The sequence below is a fragment of the Nematolebias whitei genome, chromosome 4 (assembly GCF_014905685.2).
Source record: "Nematolebias whitei isolate Nwh7 chromosome 4, NemWhi1, whole genome shotgun sequence".
Taxonomy (NCBI): domain Eukaryota; kingdom Metazoa; phylum Chordata; class Actinopteri; order Cyprinodontiformes; family Rivulidae; genus Nematolebias; species Nematolebias whitei.
Window position 1 is genome coordinate 517,011 of NC_056501.1, and position 24,136 is coordinate 541,146.

Genomic DNA, 24,136 nt, shown 5'->3' on the forward strand with positions numbered 1-24,136 from the left:
ATATATGAAAGTTTCATTTTTATCATTACATTATGGAAAATAATGACCTTTATCACAATATGATAATTTTTTGAGAAGGACCTGTAAATAGCACCTTCTCAGAGTGGATCAACCAGTTTGCTGCTGACAACCAAAACCAGCTGCTCACATGATCAAGAAGGACCATCAGCCTAACGATCTCTTACAGGACATCCTAATTCCTGCTCTATAATCTAGGTAGAAACATCTGACAAAGTTACGTCCAGTCCTCTGGACGGATATATTTACAGCACATGGAATAAAAATATAAAACATAAAACATAATTAGAAACAATGAAATACTAAATCGGATCACCCAGTAAATAGGTCGCATGACTGTGTGTTAAATAAGAATAAAACAAAAAGCATAAACAGAATCATCATCAATGAAAAACTAGATCTAAATCCGATCAGCCTGTGTTAAATGTCAGTGAGTACAGATGTGTCAGTGAGTACAGATGTGTCAGTGAGTACAGATGTGTCAGTGAGTACAGATGTGTCAGTGAGTACAGATGTGTCAGTGAGTACAGATGTGTTTTTAGGAGAGATTTAAAAGCAGAGACTTAGGTGGCCTGTTGAATGTTGATGAGCAGATTGTTCCAGAGTTTAGGGCCCACGGCTGAAAATGCTCGATCTCCTCGGAGCTTCAACTGGTTTTTGGTACCACCAAAAGCATCTGGTCTGATGATCTCAAAGCCCAAGAAGGAGCATAAAGATTAAGAAGGTTGGAGAGGTATGATGGTGTGAGGCCGTTAATGCACTTGAATGTCAGCAGGAGAATTTTAAAATCATCTCTGACATGCACAGGAAGCCAGTGAAGGGAGGCCAGAACCAGTGAAAAGTGCTCAAACCTGCGAGTTACTGGCAGAGCTGCAGCATTTTGGACGAGCTAGAGACGTGAAAGAGAAGCCTGACTGACCCCAGCATAAATAGATTTAGAGTAGTCCAGTCGGGTTGTAACGAATGCATGGACTAATTTTTCAAGGTCAGATCTGGACAGAATGGGCTTAAGCTTTGCTACGTGCCTTAACTGAAAGAAGCTTTTTTATAGAACAGAGTTGTTCTGTTTAGAGTCAGAGTCTCTTTATTGTTGTTCCACCACATGTGGTACATGTGGTGGAACAACAATATGTCCACAGGGTCCCAGTTACATCCAACAATAAAAATGTAAAAGAAAACAATGATAACATCTAAGATATGAACTAAGAAAAACATCAACTACAAATATGGCCCTACCTCCTTTAAACGACCTGGAGATAAAACTTTACGAAGGGAACCCTCCTTGTTTTGTTTCAAGGGTGTACTCTGTTTTAATGTGTACTGATTTAAAGCCGGGGCTAAACAGATCAAAGGAGAGATGGGAGACCAACTTACATGTAGAAATTGAACTATGAACTATGGTCTGAATTATGTCAGAGATGTATAAATGCAAACATTAAATGTAGATATACATTGACTCATTATAATTTCCTCCATCAAACTTATATTACACCACAAAAATTACATAAATACAAACCAAAGTTATCCCATTTATGTTTTAGATGTGGCATTGAAGAGGGTTCATTTCTGCATAGCACATGGAATTGCATAAAGGTAAACACATTCTGGCATGACTTTTCTGATATGTCAAAACTTCTAGGATATTCATTAATATCTGACCTGCAAATGTGCTTTTTAGGAGACTTTACAAATCTGGGGACACAATTAAATGCAAGTCAGCAGAAGTTCCTGGAATTGGCTTTATGTGTTGCCAGAAAATGTATAGTCATCACATGGAAGTCTGACTCCCAACTCCCTATTTCAAGATGGTTCTTAGAGATGAATAACTGTGCTCCACTCGAAAAGATCACCTACTCTCTTAGAAGCGATTATAAAACTTTTGCTAAAATCTGGCAGCTTTATTTGATATATGTGGGCACCATGCCAGTGCCTCTATTAGATTCCACAGTCATGTTAAAATGGTTCCACATTGCACTGTCAGTCCAGTCGCTATTGTACTGTTTTGCTCTACTGATTTTGTTTTCTCCACTTTGGGGTGGGTTAGGTAGGGATATTGACGTTTTTCTCTTTTTTAATGTTTTGTTAATGTTTTACAAACGTAAAAACTCAAAGTATTGGCAAAAAAAACAACAACAAAAAAAGCCATCAGCTAAAAATACACTAAACACTAATAGCATAAAAACATTACGTCGAACAGCAGCATGAACATGAGTCTGTGTGAGCAGATGAGCACGAATGAACACAACACAACATGAAACAGATCAGCAGCAACATAAAACAGATCAGCAGCAACATAAAACAGATCAGCAGCAACATAAAACAGATCAGCAGCAACATTGAAACAGATCAGCAGCAACATTGAAACAAATCAGCAGCAACATGAAACAGATCAGCAGCAACATTGAAACAGATCAGCAGCAACAATATGTGATTTTTCACAGTGATTATTCTGTTTAGAGATTCATGAGTGTAACAGCCTCAGGGTAGAAGCTGTTCCTGAGTCTAGTGGTTCTACACTTAATGCTCCTTAACCTCCTTCCTGAGGGGAGTGGGGCAAAAAGTGTGTGTGGTGGGTGAGTGTGGTCCTTCATGATGCAGGTGGCCCTCTTCCTGCATCTGGAGGTGTAGATGTCTGTGATGGTGGGGAGACTGACTCCAACATCTTCTGTGCAGCCTTCACCACTCTCTGCAAAGCTTTTCTTTCTGCAGCTGTGCAGCCTCCATGCCACACGTTGATGCTGGAGCACAGGATGCTCTCCACTGCACACCTGTAGAAGGAGGTGAGGACTGAGCTTCCAGACCAGCTCGCCTCAGCCGTCTGAGGAAGTAGAGTCTCTGATGAACTTTCTTCATCAGGCTGGTGGTGTTGTTGCTCCAGCTGAGGTTGTCATTCATGTGTACACCCAAGTACTTGTAGCTGGAGACCACTTCCACCGCAGATCCTCTTATGTTCAGGGGGGTGTAGATGTTTTTGTTCCTTCTGAAGTCCACAATCATCTCCTTTGTCTTCTTCACATTGATGTGAAGGTTATTCTCTTTGCACCAGCTCTCCAGGTGTTCCACCTCTTGCCTGTAGTTGGACTCATCATTGTTTGTGATGCATCCCACCACCGCTGTATCATCTGCAAACTTTACAATGTGACAGCCTGGATGGGTAGCTGCACAATCATATGTGAGCAGAGTAAACAGGAGGGGGCTCAACACACATCCCCAAGGAGAGCCTGTGCTGAGGGTTATGGTGGAGGAGGAGAGGTTGTGGATCCTCACTAACTGTGGTCTGTTTGTTAAGAAGTCTAGGACCCAGTTGCAAATAGAGGGGCTTAGTCCTAGTGTGGATGTTTTGTCCATCAGAATTTGGGGGATCATGGTGTTGAAGGCAGACATGAAGTCCACAAAGATCATACGGACGTAGGAGTCCTTCTGACATGAGTTTCTTTCATACCACAAGCGATTAAATTATTAAATAATCAAAAAAGTATCATGAATTACAGAGCTCAAACTTATTTGCTGTAATGATGGATGTTAATGTCATGTTTGTATATGTATGTCTTTTATGTAAATGTCTGCTGACAATTCAATTCAATTCAGTTTATTTATAAAGCGCCAAATCACAACAAAGTTGTCTCAGGAACTTTACAGGAACATTCACATAAAAGCCAATTAGTAAAGTTCTCTATCTAAGGAATCCAGCAGACAAGATGAATCTTGGCTTCGTTGCAGTCTCCCATCCTGAGCAAGCACAGTGGAGACAGTGGAAAGAAAAACTCCCTTTAACAGGAAGAAACCTCCAGCAGAACCAGCTCAGGACAAGAGACCATCTGCTTTGACCGGCTGGTTGAGAGGACAGGAAGGAGAGACAGACGAATGCTGCAAACCAATTTCCTTATGGGAGGGAGGGAGGGAGGGACGGACGGACGGACGGACGGACGGACAGACAGGTCCGTCCGTCCGTCCATCCATCCATATATCCATCCGTCCATCTATCTATCTATCTATCTATCTGATAAATCCTATAGTTAGGGTTGGCTTGTTATGCTGCTATAGGTCAGTCAGAGTCAGAGATTCTTTATTGTCATTCGCACCTCATGTGGTACATGTGGTGGAGCGAAATTATGTACACAGGGTCCCAGTTACATCCAACAATAAAATGTAAAAGAAAAACAGTAACAACATCTAAGATATGAACTAATAAAAACATCAACTAAATATACACCAAGCACTAATAACATAAAACATCGAACATCAGCACAAACATGAACATGAGTCCGTGAACATGAGGCTTATATATAGACTTAGACTACTAGAGGACAAACTGACCTCATTTCCTTAAATTAATTGTTACAGTTGAATAGTTTTCATTTGATACTATTTCTATCTTAACATGTGATTCTTGACCTGCCATTGTGTATCTATTCGTACCAAACCCAGCCGGTCAAAGCAGATGACCGCTTGTCCTGATCCTGGTTCTGCTAAAGGTTTCTTCCTCATGAGGGAGTTTTTCTTTCCACTGTCGCCTTCATGCTTGTTCAAGATGAGAGTTCAGTGATGGAGTTAAACTCAAAGCTGCTCCTCAGATAAATAATGTTCAATTATTATTTTATACATGAATGTTTCTGTTCAGTCCCTGAGATGGTTTCTCTTGTAAATGAGTCCTCGAGCCTCAATGGGATTTACCTGTCTAAATAAAGGTTGAATGAATGAAAAAGATGACTTGTGTTGTGGCGTGGCGCTTTATATATAGAAACTGAATTGAATTGAACTTTAGCACTGGAAAGCCTCTTATCAACACACATACACAAAAAACAGCTTTTAGATGAGAAAAACAAAAATTTAAGGAAAACCTTTCTGTATGTTTCTTCCAGCAGGAAAACACAAACAGCAAAAAGCTTCTGTATCCGGTCTGATCCTGTTCACAGAGTTGTTTATGCTGAATTTAGTTTTCTACCAAACTTTCCTCATCTCACCATCTTGGTTTTCTCTTCTTTTACTTCTCTTTCCTTTTTTTTAACCCAATGCTCTTCTCTCTCTTTTCTCATGGTTTCCCATTTGTCTCCTTTTCTCGTTCACTTCTCTCCTCCTTTCTCCTCCTTTTTTTCTCCTTCTCCAGCTTTCCAGAGATGAGTCTGTTTTCTATTAGCCTTCTCATGCAAACCCAAATTGTGATTAAACAAACACTGTAAGAGCTCTGGGTTCTGTATCGTTTGCCTCTTCCTAGATATAAGTGCACCCACAGACACATGCACACATAATCACAAGCAAAACCAGAAAGATTTCTATAAGCTGACATGAACAAACAGGATATGAGAGGAAAGCAAACATTTCAGTGAAAATAGACCAAGACACACAAATTATTAAACACTGATGACCGAACACATGAACAGTTTGGTAAGGACAGTGTATTCACACACACATTAAAGCACACGGCCACAATCAGCGCCCAGGCACAAAATACCAACACACACGTGTGTTAAAAGAATGGGTTTATTTCCTGGATACGCAAACCGGCCAAAGGGAAAATGTGACAGCTGAACAGTAAGTGTACTCAGTTCACTGACCTCATTCTCAGATAATCACCTTTACTGGTCAGGTAAATCACAACCTCATGCTCACTCTGGTATATAAAGACAAACACATGAAAATTATTTACATTAAAAAAAAATAAACAAGAAAACAGCTTTTCATGAACCTTTCCCGGATTATTATCCTGCAGCGAGCTAGCAAACGGGTTAGTGCGTCCAACAGGCAACTGAAAGGGAAGATACAGACACCCCCCCAGTTTATTTTGAACATGTGACCAACACATTCATGTTCTAGGAAGAACCTTATAATCAGCACAAAGACAACCCACTCACTCAATATGTCACAAACTGTTTTGCTGAATGAACTTATTTCCCTGTAATACAAGACTGTGAATATTACAATGAAGAACAGTTTAATGACATCAATATAACAAATGGAGGTCTCTCTATTATTCACTGTAACAGTAGAAGTTTAAATGCAAATATATCCAAAATAACAGATTATTTAAAACAGCTAAACAGAACCTTTACAATAATAGCACTGTCAGAGACATGGCTCAACGATGAAAACACAACTAATGTTCACATGGAAGGTATGAATTATATCATGTGAACAGAAGCAACAAAAGAGGTGGTGGAGTGGCTCTATTTGTTAAAAATGAAATAAAATGTAAGTTAATTAATGAAATGTCAATAGTTGTTGATAATATCATGGAAATAATAACAATAGAAATAATAAACAAGAATGATAAAAACATATTGATAAGTTGTGTATATCGATCTCCAGGATCAAATACAGAAATATTCACTGATAAAATCGTACAATTATTGGACAAGAGTTTTAATAAAAGCATTTTTTTCTGTGGAGACTTTAATATTGACCTGGGAAATAAAACAGATTGAAATAACATCAGTACATTTACAAATTCATGGTATAGTTTAAATCTTTATCCGTTAATATCAAAACCAACAAGAATTACAACTCATAGTGCTACAATAATCGATAATATTTTCACAAATGTAACAAATGGGGATGTGATGGGAGGTATTTTAACGAGTGATTTAAGTGATCACTTACCAGTTTTCATGATTTATAAAAATGATCAAAGCATTACAAAGAAATTATAATTAAGGAAAAAACAATAAACACATCAACAAAAGCAATGGACAAATTAAAAGATGATTTACATAAACAAAGCTGGAAAGACGTGTATGTTGATGATGTGAACAGATCATATGATGAGTTTATGAATATTTTAGGAGCTCTGTATGAAAAGAATTGTGTGCAAAATAATAATACAAAGAGAAATGTTGTTGACCAACCATGGATGACGAAAGGGTTGAGAAATGCTTGTAAAAAAAATAATTATTTGTATACATGTTTCTTGATTGAGAACACAAGAGGCTGAAGAGAAATATAAGAAGTATAAAAATAAATTAGTAGCGATTATAAGGAAACACAAGAAGGAATATTATAGTGATTTATTAAATAAAAGTAATGGTGATATGAAAGCTACATGGCGAGTAATAAATAGTATTCTGAAAAGTCATAAAGCAAAAACAGGTATTTCACAATATTTTTTGAAAGATGACGATGAAATCCATGATGAAAATGAAATTGTAAATGGATTTAATCATCATTTTGTGAACGTTGGATCAAGCCTTGCAGCTAAAATACCAAAAGTAGACAATAATGTGAACCATTCAGTTATAAGTTGTGACAACAGTATTTTTCTTAATGGAACTGACAAAGAAGAAATAATGAATGTAGTAAAAAATCTTACAGATAAGAGATCAAAAGACTGGGTGGACATGGATATGATGTTTGTAAAGGACATAATGAGTTATGTTATCGAGCCGTTTACATATATTTGTAATTTATCATTTTCAAAAGAAATATTTCCAGACAATATGAAAGTAGCTAAGGTAGTTCCTCTCTTTAAAAATGGTGATAAATGTGTGTTCAATAATTATAGACCAATATCCTTATTACCACAGTTCTCAAAAATTCTAGAAAAACTATTTGTGACCAGATTAGATAAATTTATTACTAAACAAAACATTCTAAGTAGCAGTCAGTATGGGTTTAGAGCAAAAAGCTCTACATCAATGGCTCTCATGGAAATAATGGAACAAATAACTACTGCTGTCGATCAAAAACAATAGTGTTAGTATTTTTGTTGATTTAAAAAAAGCATTTGATACTATTGACTAGGGATGCACGGATCCACTTTTTTTTTTTTTTTACTTCCAATCCGATCCCGATACATAAATCTAAATATCGGCCAATACGATCCAGTTCCGATATCATGATCATCATTGATTTTATATGAGGCTGTAATAATCTCCTCTCAAGTACAATTTGTACAAATCTATGCATGCATGTCCAAAAAGGCAACTTGAGATAAGTTTTATTAATGTTGGATACGTTTTAAAGTTAGAATTAAATCCTGCTAACACAAAACATGTTTCTTTTTATTTCTAGCTTTAAAGTAGATATTAAAGTGATTAATTTAAGTGATTGTTTAGTTATTTTATATTTTTTTAAATAAGGGTCAGATATAAAAATTATTTTTCTTCTTTCTGCATTCTTTTCATTTAATGTTTTCTTTTTGATGATTTTTTTTAATTTTGTTTCTTTAACCCCTCCCTGGGCTGCCACCTTACCGTGGTGGAGGGGTTTGAGTGTCCCAATGATCCTAGGAGCTATGCTGTCAGGGGCTTTATGCCCCTAGTAGGGTCACCCATGGCAGACAGGTCCTAGGTGAGGAACCAGACAAAGTGCAGCCCAAAGACCCCAATGATGAGAAACACAAATGGACCTAGTGTTCCCTTGCCCGGACGTGGGTCACCGGGGCCCCACTCTGGAGCCAGGCCTGGAGGTGGGGCACGCGGGCGAGCGCCTGGTGGCCGGGCTTTTACCCATGGAGCTCGGCCAGGCACAGCCCAAAGAGGAGACGTGGGTCCCCCTTCCCATGGGCTCACCACCTGTGGGAGGGGCCAAAGGGGTCGGGTGCAATGTGGGATGGGTGGTGGCCGAGGGCGGGGACCCTGGCGGTCTGATCCTTGGCTACAGAAGCTGGCTATTGGGATGTGGAATGTCACCTCACTGGTGGGGAAGGAGCCTGAGCTGGTGTGTGAGGCTGAGAGGTTCCGGCTAGAAATAGTCGGACTCACCTCTACGCATGGCTCGGGCTCTGGAACCAGTTTCCTTGAGAGGGGCTGGACACTCTTCCACTCTGGAGTTGCCCCTGGTGAGAGGCGCCGAGCAGGCGTGGGCGTACTTATTGCCCCCCAACTTGGTGCCTGTGTATTGGGGTTCACCCCGGTGAATGAGAGGGTGGCCTCCCTCCGCCTACGTGTGGGGGGACGGGTTCTGACTGTCGTTTGTGCCTATGCACCAAACGGCAGTTCAGACTATCCACCCTTTCTGGAGTCCTTGGAGGGGGTACTGGAAAGTGCACCTTCTGGGGACTCCCTTGTTCTGCTGGGGGACTTCAATGCTCATGTGGGCAATGACAGTGAGACCTGGAGGGGTGTGGTTGGGAGGAACGGCCCCCCTGATCTGAACCAGAGTGGTGTTCTGTTGTTGGACTTCTGTGCTCGTCATGGATTGTCAATAATGAACACCTTGTTCAAGCATAAGGGTGTCCATATGTGCTCTTGGCACCAGGACACCCTAGGCCGCAGTTCGATGTTCGACTTTGTCATCGTCTCATCTGATCTGCGGCCACATGTCTTGGACACTCGGGTGAAGAGAGGGGCGGAGCTGTCAACTGATCACTACCTGGTGGTGAGTTGGCTCCGATGGTGGGGGAGGATGCCGGTCAGACCTGGCAGACCCAAACGTATTGTGAGGGTTTGCTGGGAACATCTGGCAGAGTCTCCTGTGAGACGGAGTTTCAACTCCCACCTCCGGGAGAACTTTGAACATGTTCCGAGGGAGGTGGGGGACATTGAGTCTGAGTGGACCATGTTTCATGCCTCTATTGTCGAGGTGGCTTACCAGAGCTGCGGCCGCAAGGTTGTCGGTGCCTGTCGTGGCGGCAACCCTCGAACCCGATGGTGGACACCATCGGTGAGGGATGCTGTCAGGCTGAAGAAGGAGTCCCATCGGGCCTTTTTGGCCTGTGGGTCCCCGGAAGCAGCTGATGGGTACCGGCAGTCCAAGCGACATGCGGCTCGGGTGGTTGCTGAGGCAAAAACTCGGGCATGGGAGGAGTTCGGAGAGGCCATGGAGAACGACTTCCGCACGGCTTCGAGACGATTCTGGTCCACCATCCGGCATCTCAGGGGGGGAAAGCGGTACGCCACCAACACTGTTTATAGTGGGAGTGGTGTGCTGCTGACCTCAACTCGGGATGCCGTGGGTCGGTGGGCAGAATACTTTGAAGACCTCCTCAATCCCACCGGCACGTCTTCCACTGAGGAAGCGGAGCCTGGGGACTCTGGGTTGGGCCCTCCAATCTCTGGTGCTGAGGTCACCGAGGTGGTTAAAAAGCTCCTCGGTGGCAGGGCCCCAGGGGTGGATGAGATCCGCCCAGAGTTCCTTAAGGCTTTGGATGTTGTAGGGTTGTGTTGGCTTACGTGACTCTGCAATATTGCGTGGACATCGGGGGAAGTTTCCCTGGATTGGCAGACCGGGGTGGTGGTCCCCCTATTCAAAAAGGGGGACTGTAGAGTGTGTTCCAACTACAGGAGAATCACGCTCTTAAGCCTCCCTGGTAAGGTCTATTCGGGGGTTCTGGAGAGGAGGGTCTGTCGGATAGTCGAACCTCGGATTCAGGAGGAACAGTGCGGTTTTCGTCCTGGCCGTGGAACACTGGACCAGCTCTACACTCTCAGCAGGGTCCTGGAGGGTGCGTGGGAGTTTGCCCAACCAGTCTACATGTGCTTTGTGGACTTGGAGAAGGCGTTCAACCGCGTCCCTCGGGGGGCCCTGTGGGGGGTACTCTGGGAGTATGGGGTACCGGGCCCTTTGATATGGGCTGTTAGGTCCCTGTATGACCGGTGTCAGAGCCTGGTCAGTATCGCTGGCAGTAAGTCGGGCTTGTTCCCGGTGAGAGTTGGACTCCGCCAAGGTTGCCCTTTGTCACCGATTCTGTTCATAACTTTTATGGACAGAATTTCTAGGCGCAGCCAAGGTGTTGAGGGGATCCGTTTTGGTGGCCTTAGGATTACGTCTCTGCTTTTTGCAGATGATGTGGTCTTATTGGCTTCATCAGATCGTTATCTACAGCTTTCGCTGGAGCGGTTCGCAGCCGAATGCGATGCGGCCGGGATGAAGATCAGTTCCTCCAAATCCGAGGCCATGGTCTTGAGCCGGAAAAGGGTAGAGTGCCCTCTCCGGGTCAGGGAGGAGGTCCTACCCCAAGTGGAGGAGTTCAATTATCTTGGGGTCTTGTTCACGAATGAGGGAAAAATGGAGCGTGAGATCAATAGGCGGATAGTTGCAGCGTCTGCAGTGAAGCGGGCGCTGTACAGGTCTGTCGTGGTGAAGAGAGAGCTGAGTCAATAGGCGAAGCTCTCAATTTACCGATCGATCTACGTTCCCACCCTCATCTATGGTCACGAGCTTTGGGTTGTGACCGAAATAATGAGATCTCGGATACAAGCGGCCAAAATGAGTTTTCTCCGCAGGGTGTCTGGGCTCTCCCTTAGAGACAGGGTGAGAAGCTCGATCATCTGGGAGGGACTCGGAGTAGAGCCGCTGCTTCTCCACGTCGAGAGGAGCTAGTTGAGGTGGCTTGGGCATCTGTTTAGGATGCCTTCTGGACGCCTCCCTGGTGAGGTGTTCCGGACACGTCCCACCGGAAGGAGGCCCAGAGGAAGACCCAGGACACGCTGGAGGGACTATGTTTCTCGGCTGGCCTGGGAATGCCTCGGGATTCCCCCAGAAGATCTGGCCCAAGTAGCTGGGGAGAGGGAAGTCTGGGCCTCCCTACTTAGGCTGCTACCCCCGCGACCCGACCCCGGATAAGCGGAAGAAAATGGATGGATGGATGGATGTTTCTTTTAAATGAATGAATAAATAAATAAAATAAAATAAAATTTTAAATGGCTTCAAACACCTGCTAAGTTCATTGCATAAACCAACAGGCATGTTCCTGTTTTTAGTATTTTACATCACTTTATAATGTAGCTGTTTGTTTTTAATATAATTTTCAAATCATGTTTTTTATGATTGTCTACTGTTGTACTGATAAACATTTCCTGGAGGGTAAACTATATCTTGACTGCAAGTATCAAGCTGTGAAATCCTTCATTTTCTACAACTGATAGTGGTTGGTCATGAATCATGATGAAGTTTAGCAGCTTCTCAGTAAACATTTGAGCTCAGTGGTTTCAGCGACGTCTTCTTCTTGTTCAATCCGAAGCAGGAAGTCTGATTTGGGGCAGCCGCGCTCAGTCTGTCCCTCCTCAGAGACGGGCAGACTGAGCGGGGCAGATTGGACGTGGCTGGCTGGGGTCGAGTTGTCTGTTGAGCAAAGAGCAGCGCCCCGCTGAAGCCACGGAGCTCGAATGTCCAACGTAAAACTAACTTTACCGCGGTTTAATGTGGCGCTGTGGCTCTGCAGACATTGCACAATGCTGTCTTGTTTTGTGGTGTTTAGTGTAAAATACTTCCACACAGCGGACATGTTGAGATGAAAAGTTTGTTAGCTGTTAGCCACAGTGCTACTAACTCAGTTCTCTTCACGTTGTAGCTGCTGCAAACTATGAACTGGATTTCCTGAATGTGATGTGGGTCTTATTACTCTGGGTTCATGAGACATGCCACTGTTCAGGAAATCCATTCCATAGTTTGAAGCCAACATGCATCATGGATCAGAAATATCGGTCGGTGGATCGGAAAAATCTGATACGTAAATTATGTTGGTATCGGAGGCCGATACCGATACTGGATCGGATTGGCCCCATCCTTACTAATGACCACACTATTCTCCTTGAAAAATTGAAAAAATATGGTATAAGAGGACCAGCATTACACTGGGTATCTAGCTATTTGAAAGATAGGAAACAGTTTGTACAAATAAATGGTGTAAGATCTGACTTCTGCAATATAACATGTGGAGTTCCTCAAGGCTCTGTACTTGGAACAAAGTTATTTATTTTATATGTGAATGACTTAGTAAATTTATCAGGACTCCTCAAATGTGTCCTTTTTGCAGATGACACCACATTTTTTTGTTTGGGTAAAGATGTAAAACAGATGTTGGAATTGATTAAGACCGAATTTGATAAAATACAAACTTGGTTTAAACTTAATAAATTATCATTAAATTTAGATAAAACTAAATACATGATATTTAGTAACAAAAAGAGAACTGTTGATGATCCATTTAGAATTGAGGGTGTTGAGATTTGTAGAGTTAACGAGATGAAATTTTTGGGTGTAATCATTGATGAACAGCTAACATGGAAAAATCACATCAATTCTGTAAGAACAAAAACATCTAAATCTATTGCAGTACTATACAAAGTCAGGGAATTATTAAATGATAAAGCTCTGTACATGTTGTATAACACAATCATTGTTCCACATTTAATCTATTGCATTGATGTTTGGGGGAAAGCATGTAAAACATTTACAAAACCTATTTTTATTTTACAGAAAAGAGCTGTAAGAATTATCAACAGAAAGCATTACAGTCACCCATCAAGCACATTATTTTATCAACTGAACTTATTGAAGTTCCATGATTTGGTAGATTATAGTATTTTATCAGTTATGTATAGGGCTCAAAATAACACATTACCATTAAATATCCAAAGAAATTTTGTTAAAAGACAAAGTTGTTACAATCTTAAGGGGATAGAGATATTTGTCAAACCAAAATTCAGAACTAGTCTGAAGGGAAGGTCTACCTCAATCCAAGGAGTTGGATTGTGGAATGTTCTAGAGAGTGATGTGAAAAATGTCAAGTCAATGTGTACATTTAAGAAAAAGATCAAAGCTGGATTGTTAAAAAAGTATATATGAAGTAGCTTAGTGTGTGTTTTGTATTAGAATTAGAAAAATTAGAAAGCTATTCATTTTGTTCTGTTACTTCAAAATTATTATGATTGAACTAATTATTTGAATAAAGGGGCAGATATAATAAGATTTTTTCTTCTTTCTGCTGCCTTTCATTTTAAATCTCTTATTTTTTTTCTATAGTTTATGGAATTGTTTTTTTGTTTTTTTAATGAATAAACTTTATACCATACCATACCATAACTTTGATTATGTCACTTCTTGGTTAAGCTGCTGTTTTATTAAACTTATAGAGTTCAATATCTGAACATTCACTTCCATCAGGCTTATAGATGTTTATTCTAAGATGGTGTAACAGTGATGAGGTAGATGAAGCACAATAATCTGTCTTCTTGTCAGGACTCTTCCTCTGCAGGTAAATATAATGTGGTCCTTGTAGCACAAATGAGTGCTCGGGTACTGTTCGACCCTTTTCTGCTCTTATCCTAATGACATGCATTTTATAAAAATGATCAACAATAACATTATGTAAGAAATTAAAACTGTCTTTATAGAGAACTTAGAAAGGTGGTGTACATATGCAGCTGTGTATTGGGTTCTGCAGCCATTGAGTGCATCTCCATACCATCGTTTGCACATCGAGGTCATGTTTATTAACTAGGATGATCATTCGTGGTTGGGAGGGTTAGTATAAAGTTTGCCACTGACGGACACAAACAGATCCATTGCCTGTGGTGCGAACCAGCGGGAAAGGTGCGAGATGTGTGCACCTCTATGTTTTTTTGCCTTTGAGGTCTATTTGTTTCTCTGCAGCAACCACTGGTGTGAAAACCGAAGGCCTGGACTCAAGTCACAAGAAAATTTGACAGCAATGCATGTCAAATCTGTTGGCTACATTTCTGTGAGAGTATGGGCTGCAAAAGGAAAGTGCATAAAGAAAAATAGATATTGAAAAAGAGAAAGTAGAAAAGGTTCGGCCCTTAACTCTTACAGATCATTCCCACCAATCACCAGTGAGGTCCAGGCAGTTACAGCCAATCAGTGGAAAGTGGGTGTACGGACTTCCTGTTACACGAACCGTAACATTCCAGCAAGTAAATGACAGCAGTCTCCTCAAAGTGGACAATTAGCCCAGATTAAAGGAAGCCTCTTCTTCTCTCTCCATTAGCAGGAAATGTCATCTCCAATGACCCCTGGCCCTTCAGCCTTCCCTCTCTAATTCCTCACTTGATTCTGCTTCTCATCCCCTGAAATCAGTAGTAAATTGTAGTTACAGTAACTATGGAGAATGTGGACCACACTTCTACATGTGGGAGCTTCACTGAACCATTTGAAGGTTAAATGTGTGCACAAGTGTAACCTAATAGTGCCAAAGAGCATACTGTATCTAATTACCACTCATTCATCAGTGTAGAGCTTTACACAGACAATGTCATGATTTGTTGACCATAGACAGATGAGCTTTATGTCCTTACTACTACAGATTCAGTTTCTTAAAAGCAACTCTTTTTGGGATATTTCACTAACTTTCTCTGAGTTTATTGGTGTTCTGCTTGGTCAGGAGACAAATTTGGACAATTTAAACATCATTCTCAAGGGCCCGTTGACTGGATAAAATCCTTCAGCAGCCTCCCTCTTTGTCTTTGTCCAAGTCTCTAAAAAACCCTCAGAGTCTGACGGTTTGGTTCTGGTGTCCTGCAATTCTGTTTATGGAGCGCAGCGGGGGCACCAGTGGAGCTCAGCACCATTAATACAGAAAAAACAAAATAACACCAGATTTTACCAGTTTCTTTTTAAAGTGTTTTTTTTTAAGTGCCTGCTTTTCAGTCAACTTTACTTTTTTAGGAAGTAAAAGAAGAAGATGGCATTTTAAATCTGTCACTGATATAATCTTTAACGACACCAGCCCAATGAGTTACAGAGTGTAGACCACACAAAGAAAAAAGATGAATTTATCTTTTCATCATTTGAACTTGCTCTTAAAGACCAATTAAACATTTTACTCACAGATTCTTTAACTCTTCTAAGTTAAACAGCTAAACTGATCATTTAGCCTTCACATGTCCACATCAATGGATGAAATACAACAACTGTATCTGTAAAAGAAAATTAATCTTTAAGACAAAGGAGGAAACAAAACCTACAACTTTTTGTCAACAACTTATCCATCTCCAGGTTTGAATTCTCATCCTCAACGAGCTTTCCTTCAGATTCCCTCTTCTCAGACGAGCTTCTCTAAATGTACTTCACTTGTTTGCAGGTAGGACTCTTACGCTCATTATTAAATAAAACATTTCCTAATAAACAATCTTTCATAGTTTGTTCATCCCAAAAATAATACATTTATTAGGATTTATCCAACCTGATGCGACCAACAGACAAGAGGGGACATGTCACAACACATGTCATGTCACAAATACATGAACTGCTATATTCTGTAAAGGTACCGCTTACTGATATACCTGACAAACACATTTGTATTACTGATAAGTGTAGGGTGCTAAGGGCTGTTTAGCTGCCCTTGACTACAATATATTTAAATAACGGGTTCTCTCTTTTTCGAGCTAAATTACCGCCATGTGACTGAGGTAACTGTGCGTAGATTGTTTAATCAGTGACACTGAGACGTTAATTTTCTTTGACCCATCAGAATAAATGTGGTCATTTATTTAACAGAATCAAAATTTAACATCAAAATGTACAAGTGATTAGCTGATCTGGTTCTGATTAATAAATCTTGGCACGTTTTACTTAATAAAAACAACAGACATTTCTGAAGGCATCTGGATTAATTACTGGCAAAATAGAAGAGTTTAAAGATGGGAAATGAAGGAGTTTAAATGGAGAGAAAAGATGGATGATGGAAAGTGTGTTGACTAGGAATGGCACCCTTCATCCGACCCCAGCTCAGCACCGGTACACTCGGTGCGTGGCGACTTGTTACCTTAGACGGGGATACCTCCGCTCAGGAACAGGAGTCCATTTCAACGCTACCTTTCCACGTCTCCGGTAAGGACGGCTGAGAATCGTCCGAAGTAGTGATGGTACTCCGTTCAACAAACACGCTCATCTGTGGATACACAGCAAGCTGTGAGTTCAGTCAGAGATTCCACTCAGACGTGGAGGACTCCATGAAAAACCCCAGGAAGACTCCGGTCAAGGACTCCAGAAGACCGAAGACCGACTCAAGACTGAGAAGTTCCAGGAAGTGTGGACTCTTAAAGAGTTCTCACTTCCGGTCACTTCAGGACTTCCTGATTGGTTGAAACAGCCAACAGGAGGTGGTTCTAGTGATGTCAGAGGGTCATTACAAGTCAAGAAAACAGCAGGAATGTTTTAGAAACGTCCCGTACAGACAGAAGAAATGTTATGGCCAAGTGAGAGCGAGCAGATTGCCAGTAGCTTCTTGTTTACCGTCTACTAGGTTTAAAAACACGACACTTCGTTCTAATAACTTCTTTCTGACTTTCGACCGACATCACTACTCTCTCATTCAGACAGAAAATCAAAAATGCATAATTACTTTGTAAAATAGACATTTAACTTGATTTCTAATTTAAATGAGGATTAAAAAATCATTAATACTGTTTCACAGTTGATTTAAAATGAGTGGTTCACTTCAACATTTAGAAATGGTACGAACTAAACACACTTTTGATTTATCAAGATATTGTAAAATAGTAATGATAATATAAAAGAAGAGTGTTCTTTCAATTGATTACTTCAGGATACAATTAGAGAGTCTCTGGATGAGCTAATTTGTATTTCTGGATTCAAATCAATGAAATAACAGTTCCTGTCCCATGAAGGTCCTCAGAGGCAGGTTTTGGTCGGAGGCCGAGTTCACTACATAAGCATGATCAGCTCATATGCATAGACACTACAACACATACACATTCTCATACTAGACCCGTGTCTGTAGGAACTTATGCTCATCTAGAGTCTCCTGTTTATAAAGCACTGCTAATGTTACCCTTCAAAACACAAGATGTTGACATCCTTTTTATGGTGGATTCTAGTGCCACCCATTCAATAATCAAAGAGAGTCATTTTTCCACTTCAATACAGCTGAGTGGACATTATACTTTTTTCAATTTTGGCATCAGTTACCACAGTCAAAGAAAGCTTTTCATCCCCTCTCCCCTGTGCCACACAGGGAGGACACAAATTTGAACATGCCTTTTTAATGTCCAAATTGTGCCCAACTAATTTGTTGGGTAGAGACCTGATGTGCAAATTATATATAAATATCTCATCTTCACCATCTGGCCTGAAAATTTCCTTAAACCCACAGTCTGAGGACAGAGATGACCTTGATTTTACAGGGGTCTCGTTCTGTCCCACAGCACCTACATATGTTTATGAGTGGTGACTGGGAAACAGCCCCATTCAATAGATGTTTTGGAAAATGCAAAACAGTGTGTAGAGCCATTTCCTGATTTCATGCCTCCTACAGATTTGCATGGTACTGCTCATGCATGTATCTGAAAGTCCTACATGTATGAACATTAGTGAATGAAGACCCATAGGGTTTTGTTTTATGGTCTCCATCTGCACGTGTTCAAAGAAAATATGCAGACTATTTTTCACAGTGCCAGGACCGTGGCTCCGTTATCTGAAAAGCACACACAAATACCTAACACATTCCCTGTTCTGCCCCGCCAGACAGTTCCAACACACATAATGAAATAATCCCACCAGACTTGTGGTCAGCGTCCAAGTATGATGTTGGATTTATAACAGACTGTGACCCAGTGATCATCACAGCGAAGTCAAACTTTAGGCCTTGTCAGAAACAGTATCCTCTGAGATCAGAGGCTGTTAAAGTTGTGCAACCTCTGATCCACTCGCTGTTGGACTCTGGGGTTATTGTAGCATGTCTTGACTCCCCTGTTTGAACAACCCTCTTCCCAGTAAAAAGGTCAGGGATGTGGATCAGTAAGTGGAGTAGAGATTGGTGCAGGATCTTCAGGTTGTGAACAGGGCTGTGATACCCTGCGCACCTGCTATTCCCAATCCCAACACTATCGTAAATCAGATCCCACCTACAGTCACATATTTCTCTGTGGTTGACTTGTCTAATGCATTTTTCTCTGTACCTGTGCATAAAGACAGCCAGTTTTGGTTTGCATTTGAGTATGACGGCAAACCTTACACATTCACAAAAATGTGTCAGGGGTATTGTGAAAAGCCCAACAATATATAACGTTGCACTTAAAGCGTCACTTGGCGACCTTGTTTTAACTCCTGGATCTGTTCTATTGCAATATGTAGACAACCTTCTCTTGTGCTCTCCAGACCAGAACCAGTGTACAGATGATACAGTGAAGTTGCTTAACCACCTACATTCTAAAGGACACAAAGCCAGCCTCTCTACTAACTTCAGTTTGTCCAGCAAACTTTCACCTTATTGGGATATGTGCTGTCTCAGGGCTCTCACTCTGTCTGATAAGAGGGTAAAGGCTGTACAGCACATTCCTTGTCCCATTACAAAGAGACACTTAATGTAATTTTGCAGTGTGGCCTCCTACTGCAGAAATTTTATTCCAAATTATGCAACAATTGAGGAACCACTGTCCTTCCTCATCTATGGAAAGGGTTTAGCTGCCCATGATAAAACTGATTGGACACCTGAGGCTGACAAAAGTTTCCTTGAACTCAAATCTGCTTTATCACAAGCATCTGCATTAGCTTTGCCTGATCCAGAAAAAACATTTGTACAAATTGAATATGAAAAATGAGATTATATGTCTCCTGTTTTGTTGCAGGCTCATGGCGATCGTTTGCCTCCCGTCGCTTACTACTCATCCAAACTTGATTCTGTAGCTGCAGGACTTTTTGGCTGCCTCTGTACTGTCACTGCTGCTGAAAAGACTGTGTTGGCTTCCAGAGATATCATGGGGTATGCTCCTTTAACTGTTCACGTACCTCACGTTGTCTTGATAATTTTTCTCGCAGAAGGCCATTGCCAGACCCCGGCCTCGCATAATCATGAAGGTCGAACTCTGATCCTGGCAGACAGGTGGATCGGGACTAGTCTGGGACGGATGATGGAAGCAATTTTTAAATAAACATTTTTTATACATAAAATGTTTTTGAAAACCGCTGAAGTGATTAAAAAATGCTTTTTTAAATAAAATGTTAAAGAACAATATAATTATACAATGGTACAAAAGGTAAAAAAGTCTAAAAAGATACAAAGCAATCTATTTACAGGTTATATAGATAAATTCACATTAAGTATTTCTAGAACTGAGTTGGTTTTCATTGCCTTTTGTTTTCAAGTCCTTTAATAGTGGTGCTCTATGTACTGTCACCTCTGCTTTTTATTTTATACACAAACTTGTGTCAGAGCAAACATGACAGCAGGTTCATTATAAAATATGCAGATGATTCCGTTATTGTCAGTCTGCTTAAAAGAAGTTAAAGTAGCCAAGGCAGGTGACTGATGATTTTGTTCAATGGTGCTAGGACTCTTTCCTCAAACTAAACATTGATAAGACAAAAGATATGATCATTGATTTTAAGAGGAAAAATCACAAGCACGAAGTCACTTTGATCAAATGCCAAGCCATTGAGAGAGTGCAGTCTTACAAATATCTTGGGACAGTCAGAGATGATGAATTAAACTTTGAAATCAATTTTGACAAAGCGTGTAAGAAGGCCCACCAGCACCTGTTTTGTCTAAGGAAACTCTGCCAATTTAATATTGACCGAACCATGATGACCACGTTTGATTGTGCCTTTATTGAATCAGTTTTATCCTTCTCCTTGGTGTCATGGTTTGGTCAAGCAACACTGAAAGAAAAGAACTCCCTGCAGCAGGTTGTAAAGCTGTCGTCTAAACTGACCGGAGGAATCCAAACATCAGTTACATCCCTGTACATTAGCCAGGTACAGCGGATAGCTTCTTCTGTTTTAAAATGTGTTTTTTCACCATCTTCACAGGGAGTTTCAGCATCTTCCCTCCGGTCAGAGGTTTTTAATACTTAAATGTAGGACAAGACCTTTTAAAAATAGCTTTGTTCCTACTGCTCTTATTTAAATGAACAAACTGAACTGACACAGGTGTTCTCAGTGTTTTAACAGATTTTTATCTAATGATAAATTAATATTTTTAAATATTTTTATACTAGTTGGATTTTAAATTTTTTTATCTCCTCTTTTATGTCTCCTTTGTTTTGAATATGACCTGTGGAATCTTGAGCACTATTATCTGTAAATGGTTTATTTGAAGTATTCTTACTTTTTACATTGTATGTGTGCATGGATGTATGCTTCATGCTTTGTCCTACCAAAAACCAAATCTACCCTTGGGCATAAATAAAGTAACCTAACTTAACCTTGTAATCCGTTTCTGTGGATCCTGCAATCTGTTTGTGGATCCAGTAATCTGTTTCTGTGGCTCTTGAAATCTGTTTCTGTGGCACTTGTAATCCATTTATGTGATCATGTAATCTGTTTCTGTGGCTCTTGAAATTTGTTTCTGTGGATCTTGAAATCCGTTTCTGTGGATCCTGTAATCTGTTTCTGTGCATCCCATAATCTGTTTCAGTGGAGCCCATAATTAGTTTCTGTGGATCCTGTAATCTGTTTCTGTGGATCTTGAAATCTGTGTCTGTGGATCTTGAAATCTGTTTCTGTGGATCCTGTAATCTGTTTCTGTGGATCCCATAATTTGTTTATGTGGATCCTGTCATCTGTGTCTGTGGATCTTGAAATCTGTGTCTGTGCATCTTGAAATGTATTTCTGTGGATCCCGTAATCTGTTTCTGTGGATCCTGTAATCTGTTTCTGTGGATCACATAATTTGTTTCTGTGTATCCTGCAATATGTTTCTGTGGATCTTGAAATCTGTTTCTGTGGATCCCGTAATTTGTTTCTGTGGATCCCGTAATCTGTTTCTGTGGATCCCGTAATCTGTTTCTATATGACACAATACACAACTTCTACCTGAGGGGAGCAGAGCAAACCAATTTACTCAATTACTTCAGTAAAAACAGATTAACTTGATTACTTCAGATTTGCTTGATTACTTCAGGAAAGCTTTGAGACAGGACCAGCATGTTCTGAAGTCCAAGCAGTCTGAAGATTGGCTGTAATAATGAACGTTTCTTTGACCTCTCTAACACCGTGAATCTTCACAATCTGATCACTTTTTCCCCACAAGACTTCCCAAAGCAGAACAGATGAACGAAACAGAGTCACAGCAGCTTCCATGTGCTTCATGGAAACACCAAAACAATATGAAAAAAGCAAAAAGTTTCAGGATTCTGCTTTAGTTTCTCCATTCAAACCCAAGTCCACACATAAAACATGACGGTCACACACATGCAGACACAGAACTGCAGAGAACAAAATATACATTTGGAATGAGCACGGCAGCTCAGAGAGTCAAGAGCAAACATCCACCAACAAACACAAAGTCACGAGTTGGACTGGATGGCAGCCCAATAAAAACAATGGTTAGTTCAGAGGTGTTCAAACCTTCAACTTGACAGAAACGGTCAGAGGAAAACAACCAGAATGGAAGAAAGAGAGTCCAGCAAATGAAACAAGACAGCGTGGATGCACAATGTCCTCTGGTAGGCAGAGAAAAGAGGAGGAGGAGGAGGGAATGTCTGGGAGTGTGAGATGAATAGAAGAAGGATAAGTGAGAAGCTTCGCTGCATCAGACTGACCAGCTCCTCCAGCCTGAATACTGCTGAGGAACAGGTCCACGAGTCCAAACAAAACACTCCAGGCACACGTTCACCTCTTCAGACCGTTACATTGCATCTGACACTCAGCATCTTTCACCTCCTGACAGGAGCACACAACGCCACTGTGTCATCTGTCACCAGAACTGACCCACAACCTGGATCAACGTTCTGACATGGCACCACAGCTGTTTTCAAAATAATCATGTAGCACATCCAGACAGAAGAGGAGGATCAGAGAGGTGGGACAAAGTTCAGGTGTACTTTTTGTATTGAACGCTTTTTGAATTCAGGTGTACTTACACTCGGCCCAGTTTGGGGTTGGACTGGAAGAGAAGCTCCGGGAGAATCTGGAGTTTGTTTCTGTTCAGACGACTGCGTGGAGACAGAACAAAAGGATGAAGCATACGTGAATTTGTGTTGCCTGAATGATCATCTAGAAAGGCAGTAGGTCACAACTCCAGAGAAAATCTCTGGTTTGGCCCTGCAGGTTATCACAATCCAGTGTGGGCCGACACTGTGTCCATCACAGCTGATCAGTCTCCGAGCACCCTGACCCTTATACTGACCGCGATCCTGACCCTGATCCTGACCATAATCCTGACCTGACCTTGATCCTCATATGACCCTGACCCTAATCCTGATACCTGAATGTATCCAGAAGCTGAGGGCAAACACTTATGCCATGTTTTTGTCCTTCAATACATAAAAATAAATACAAAATGTAAAAAAAATCTATTTTTTACCTGTTTCAAATGTCTGCAAGTCTCAGCAAGTTTCATAAAATATTTAAAAGACAAAACATGAAAGACTTTTGATGGTATACTAAGGCCAAGTGTATCAAATCATAAAATGTGCTGGTTTATCTTGAGTATCATTTTTATTTGATATGACAGGAATGCATAAAATGTTAGAAGTTTGACAGAGATTTATTTCTCAGTTTATATTTTTCATTTAAAACCTGATAAATGGATTAAATGGACTGTACTTTTATAGCACATTTCTATCTTCTAAAAAAGTTAAATCTGGTCCTCTGGACATTCAAAAAACTAAACAAAGCAAAACAACAAAAAAATGTAGAAACGTTTCGTCTCTCATCCGAGAGACTTCCTCAGTCTGAGGTGCTGTATTCAGCTCAGTCTCTTAAATAGCACCTTCTCAGAGTGGATCAACCAGTTTGCTGCTGACAACCAAAACCAGCTGATCACATGCTCAAGAAGGACCATCAGCCTAACAATGGATCTCCTGATGCATGCTCAATAATCCAAACTAACAATGGATCATTAGCACACTGATGGCGGTTTACTGTTCACAGGGGTTGAGTGATACTAGCAATCACAGCATTGTAAGAGGGGGACAGTTGAACACGGAGGCCTCTACCCCTGTTTAACGATGGACGATTTCTTTTCACAAAGATGGCCTCCTTTACTCCTCTCTCAAACCATCATTCCTCTCTATCCAGGATGTGAACATCTTCATCCCTGAAAGAGTGACCGCTGGCCTGGAGATGAGTGTAGACCGCAGAATCCTGGCCTGATGATGTTGATCTTCTTGACCAGTGGCTGTTTAGTTTCCCCGATGTAAGACTGATCACAGCCCTCCTGACACTGAACAGCATACACAACATTGCTCTGTTTGTGCCGGGGGACTGGATCTTTGGGATGAACCAGTCTTTGCCGTAATGTATTTTGGGGTTTAAAAGCCACTGGGACGTTGTGTTTAGAAAATAAACGTCTCAGTTTCTCTGATACTCCCTCAACATCTGGAATGACCACTGGTCTGGGTCTGGGTTCCTCCTTTTCACCTGATGGCTGACTGGAGTCCTGTTTGGGTTTCTTCTCTGCTTTCAGGAAGGCCCAGTTAGGATATCCACATTGCTCTAGAGCCTGTCTTGTGTGGGATTTCTCCTTCTGCCTGGCTCC

General features: G+C 41.1%; 1 protein-coding gene across 1 annotated transcript in view; it reads right to left on the reverse strand.

The window, feature by feature from the left end:
• The window catches only part of slit3 (slit homolog 3 (Drosophila)), a gene marked incomplete in the record, with an annotated part of 622,921 nt that overhangs the window by 483,990 nt on the left and 114,795 nt on the right, over positions 1–24,136 (reverse strand). Inside the window, 1 exon segment of the mRNA XM_037675457.1 lies at positions 22,518–22,589. Coding sequence (XP_037531385.1) covers positions 22,518–22,589 — 72 coding nt within the window.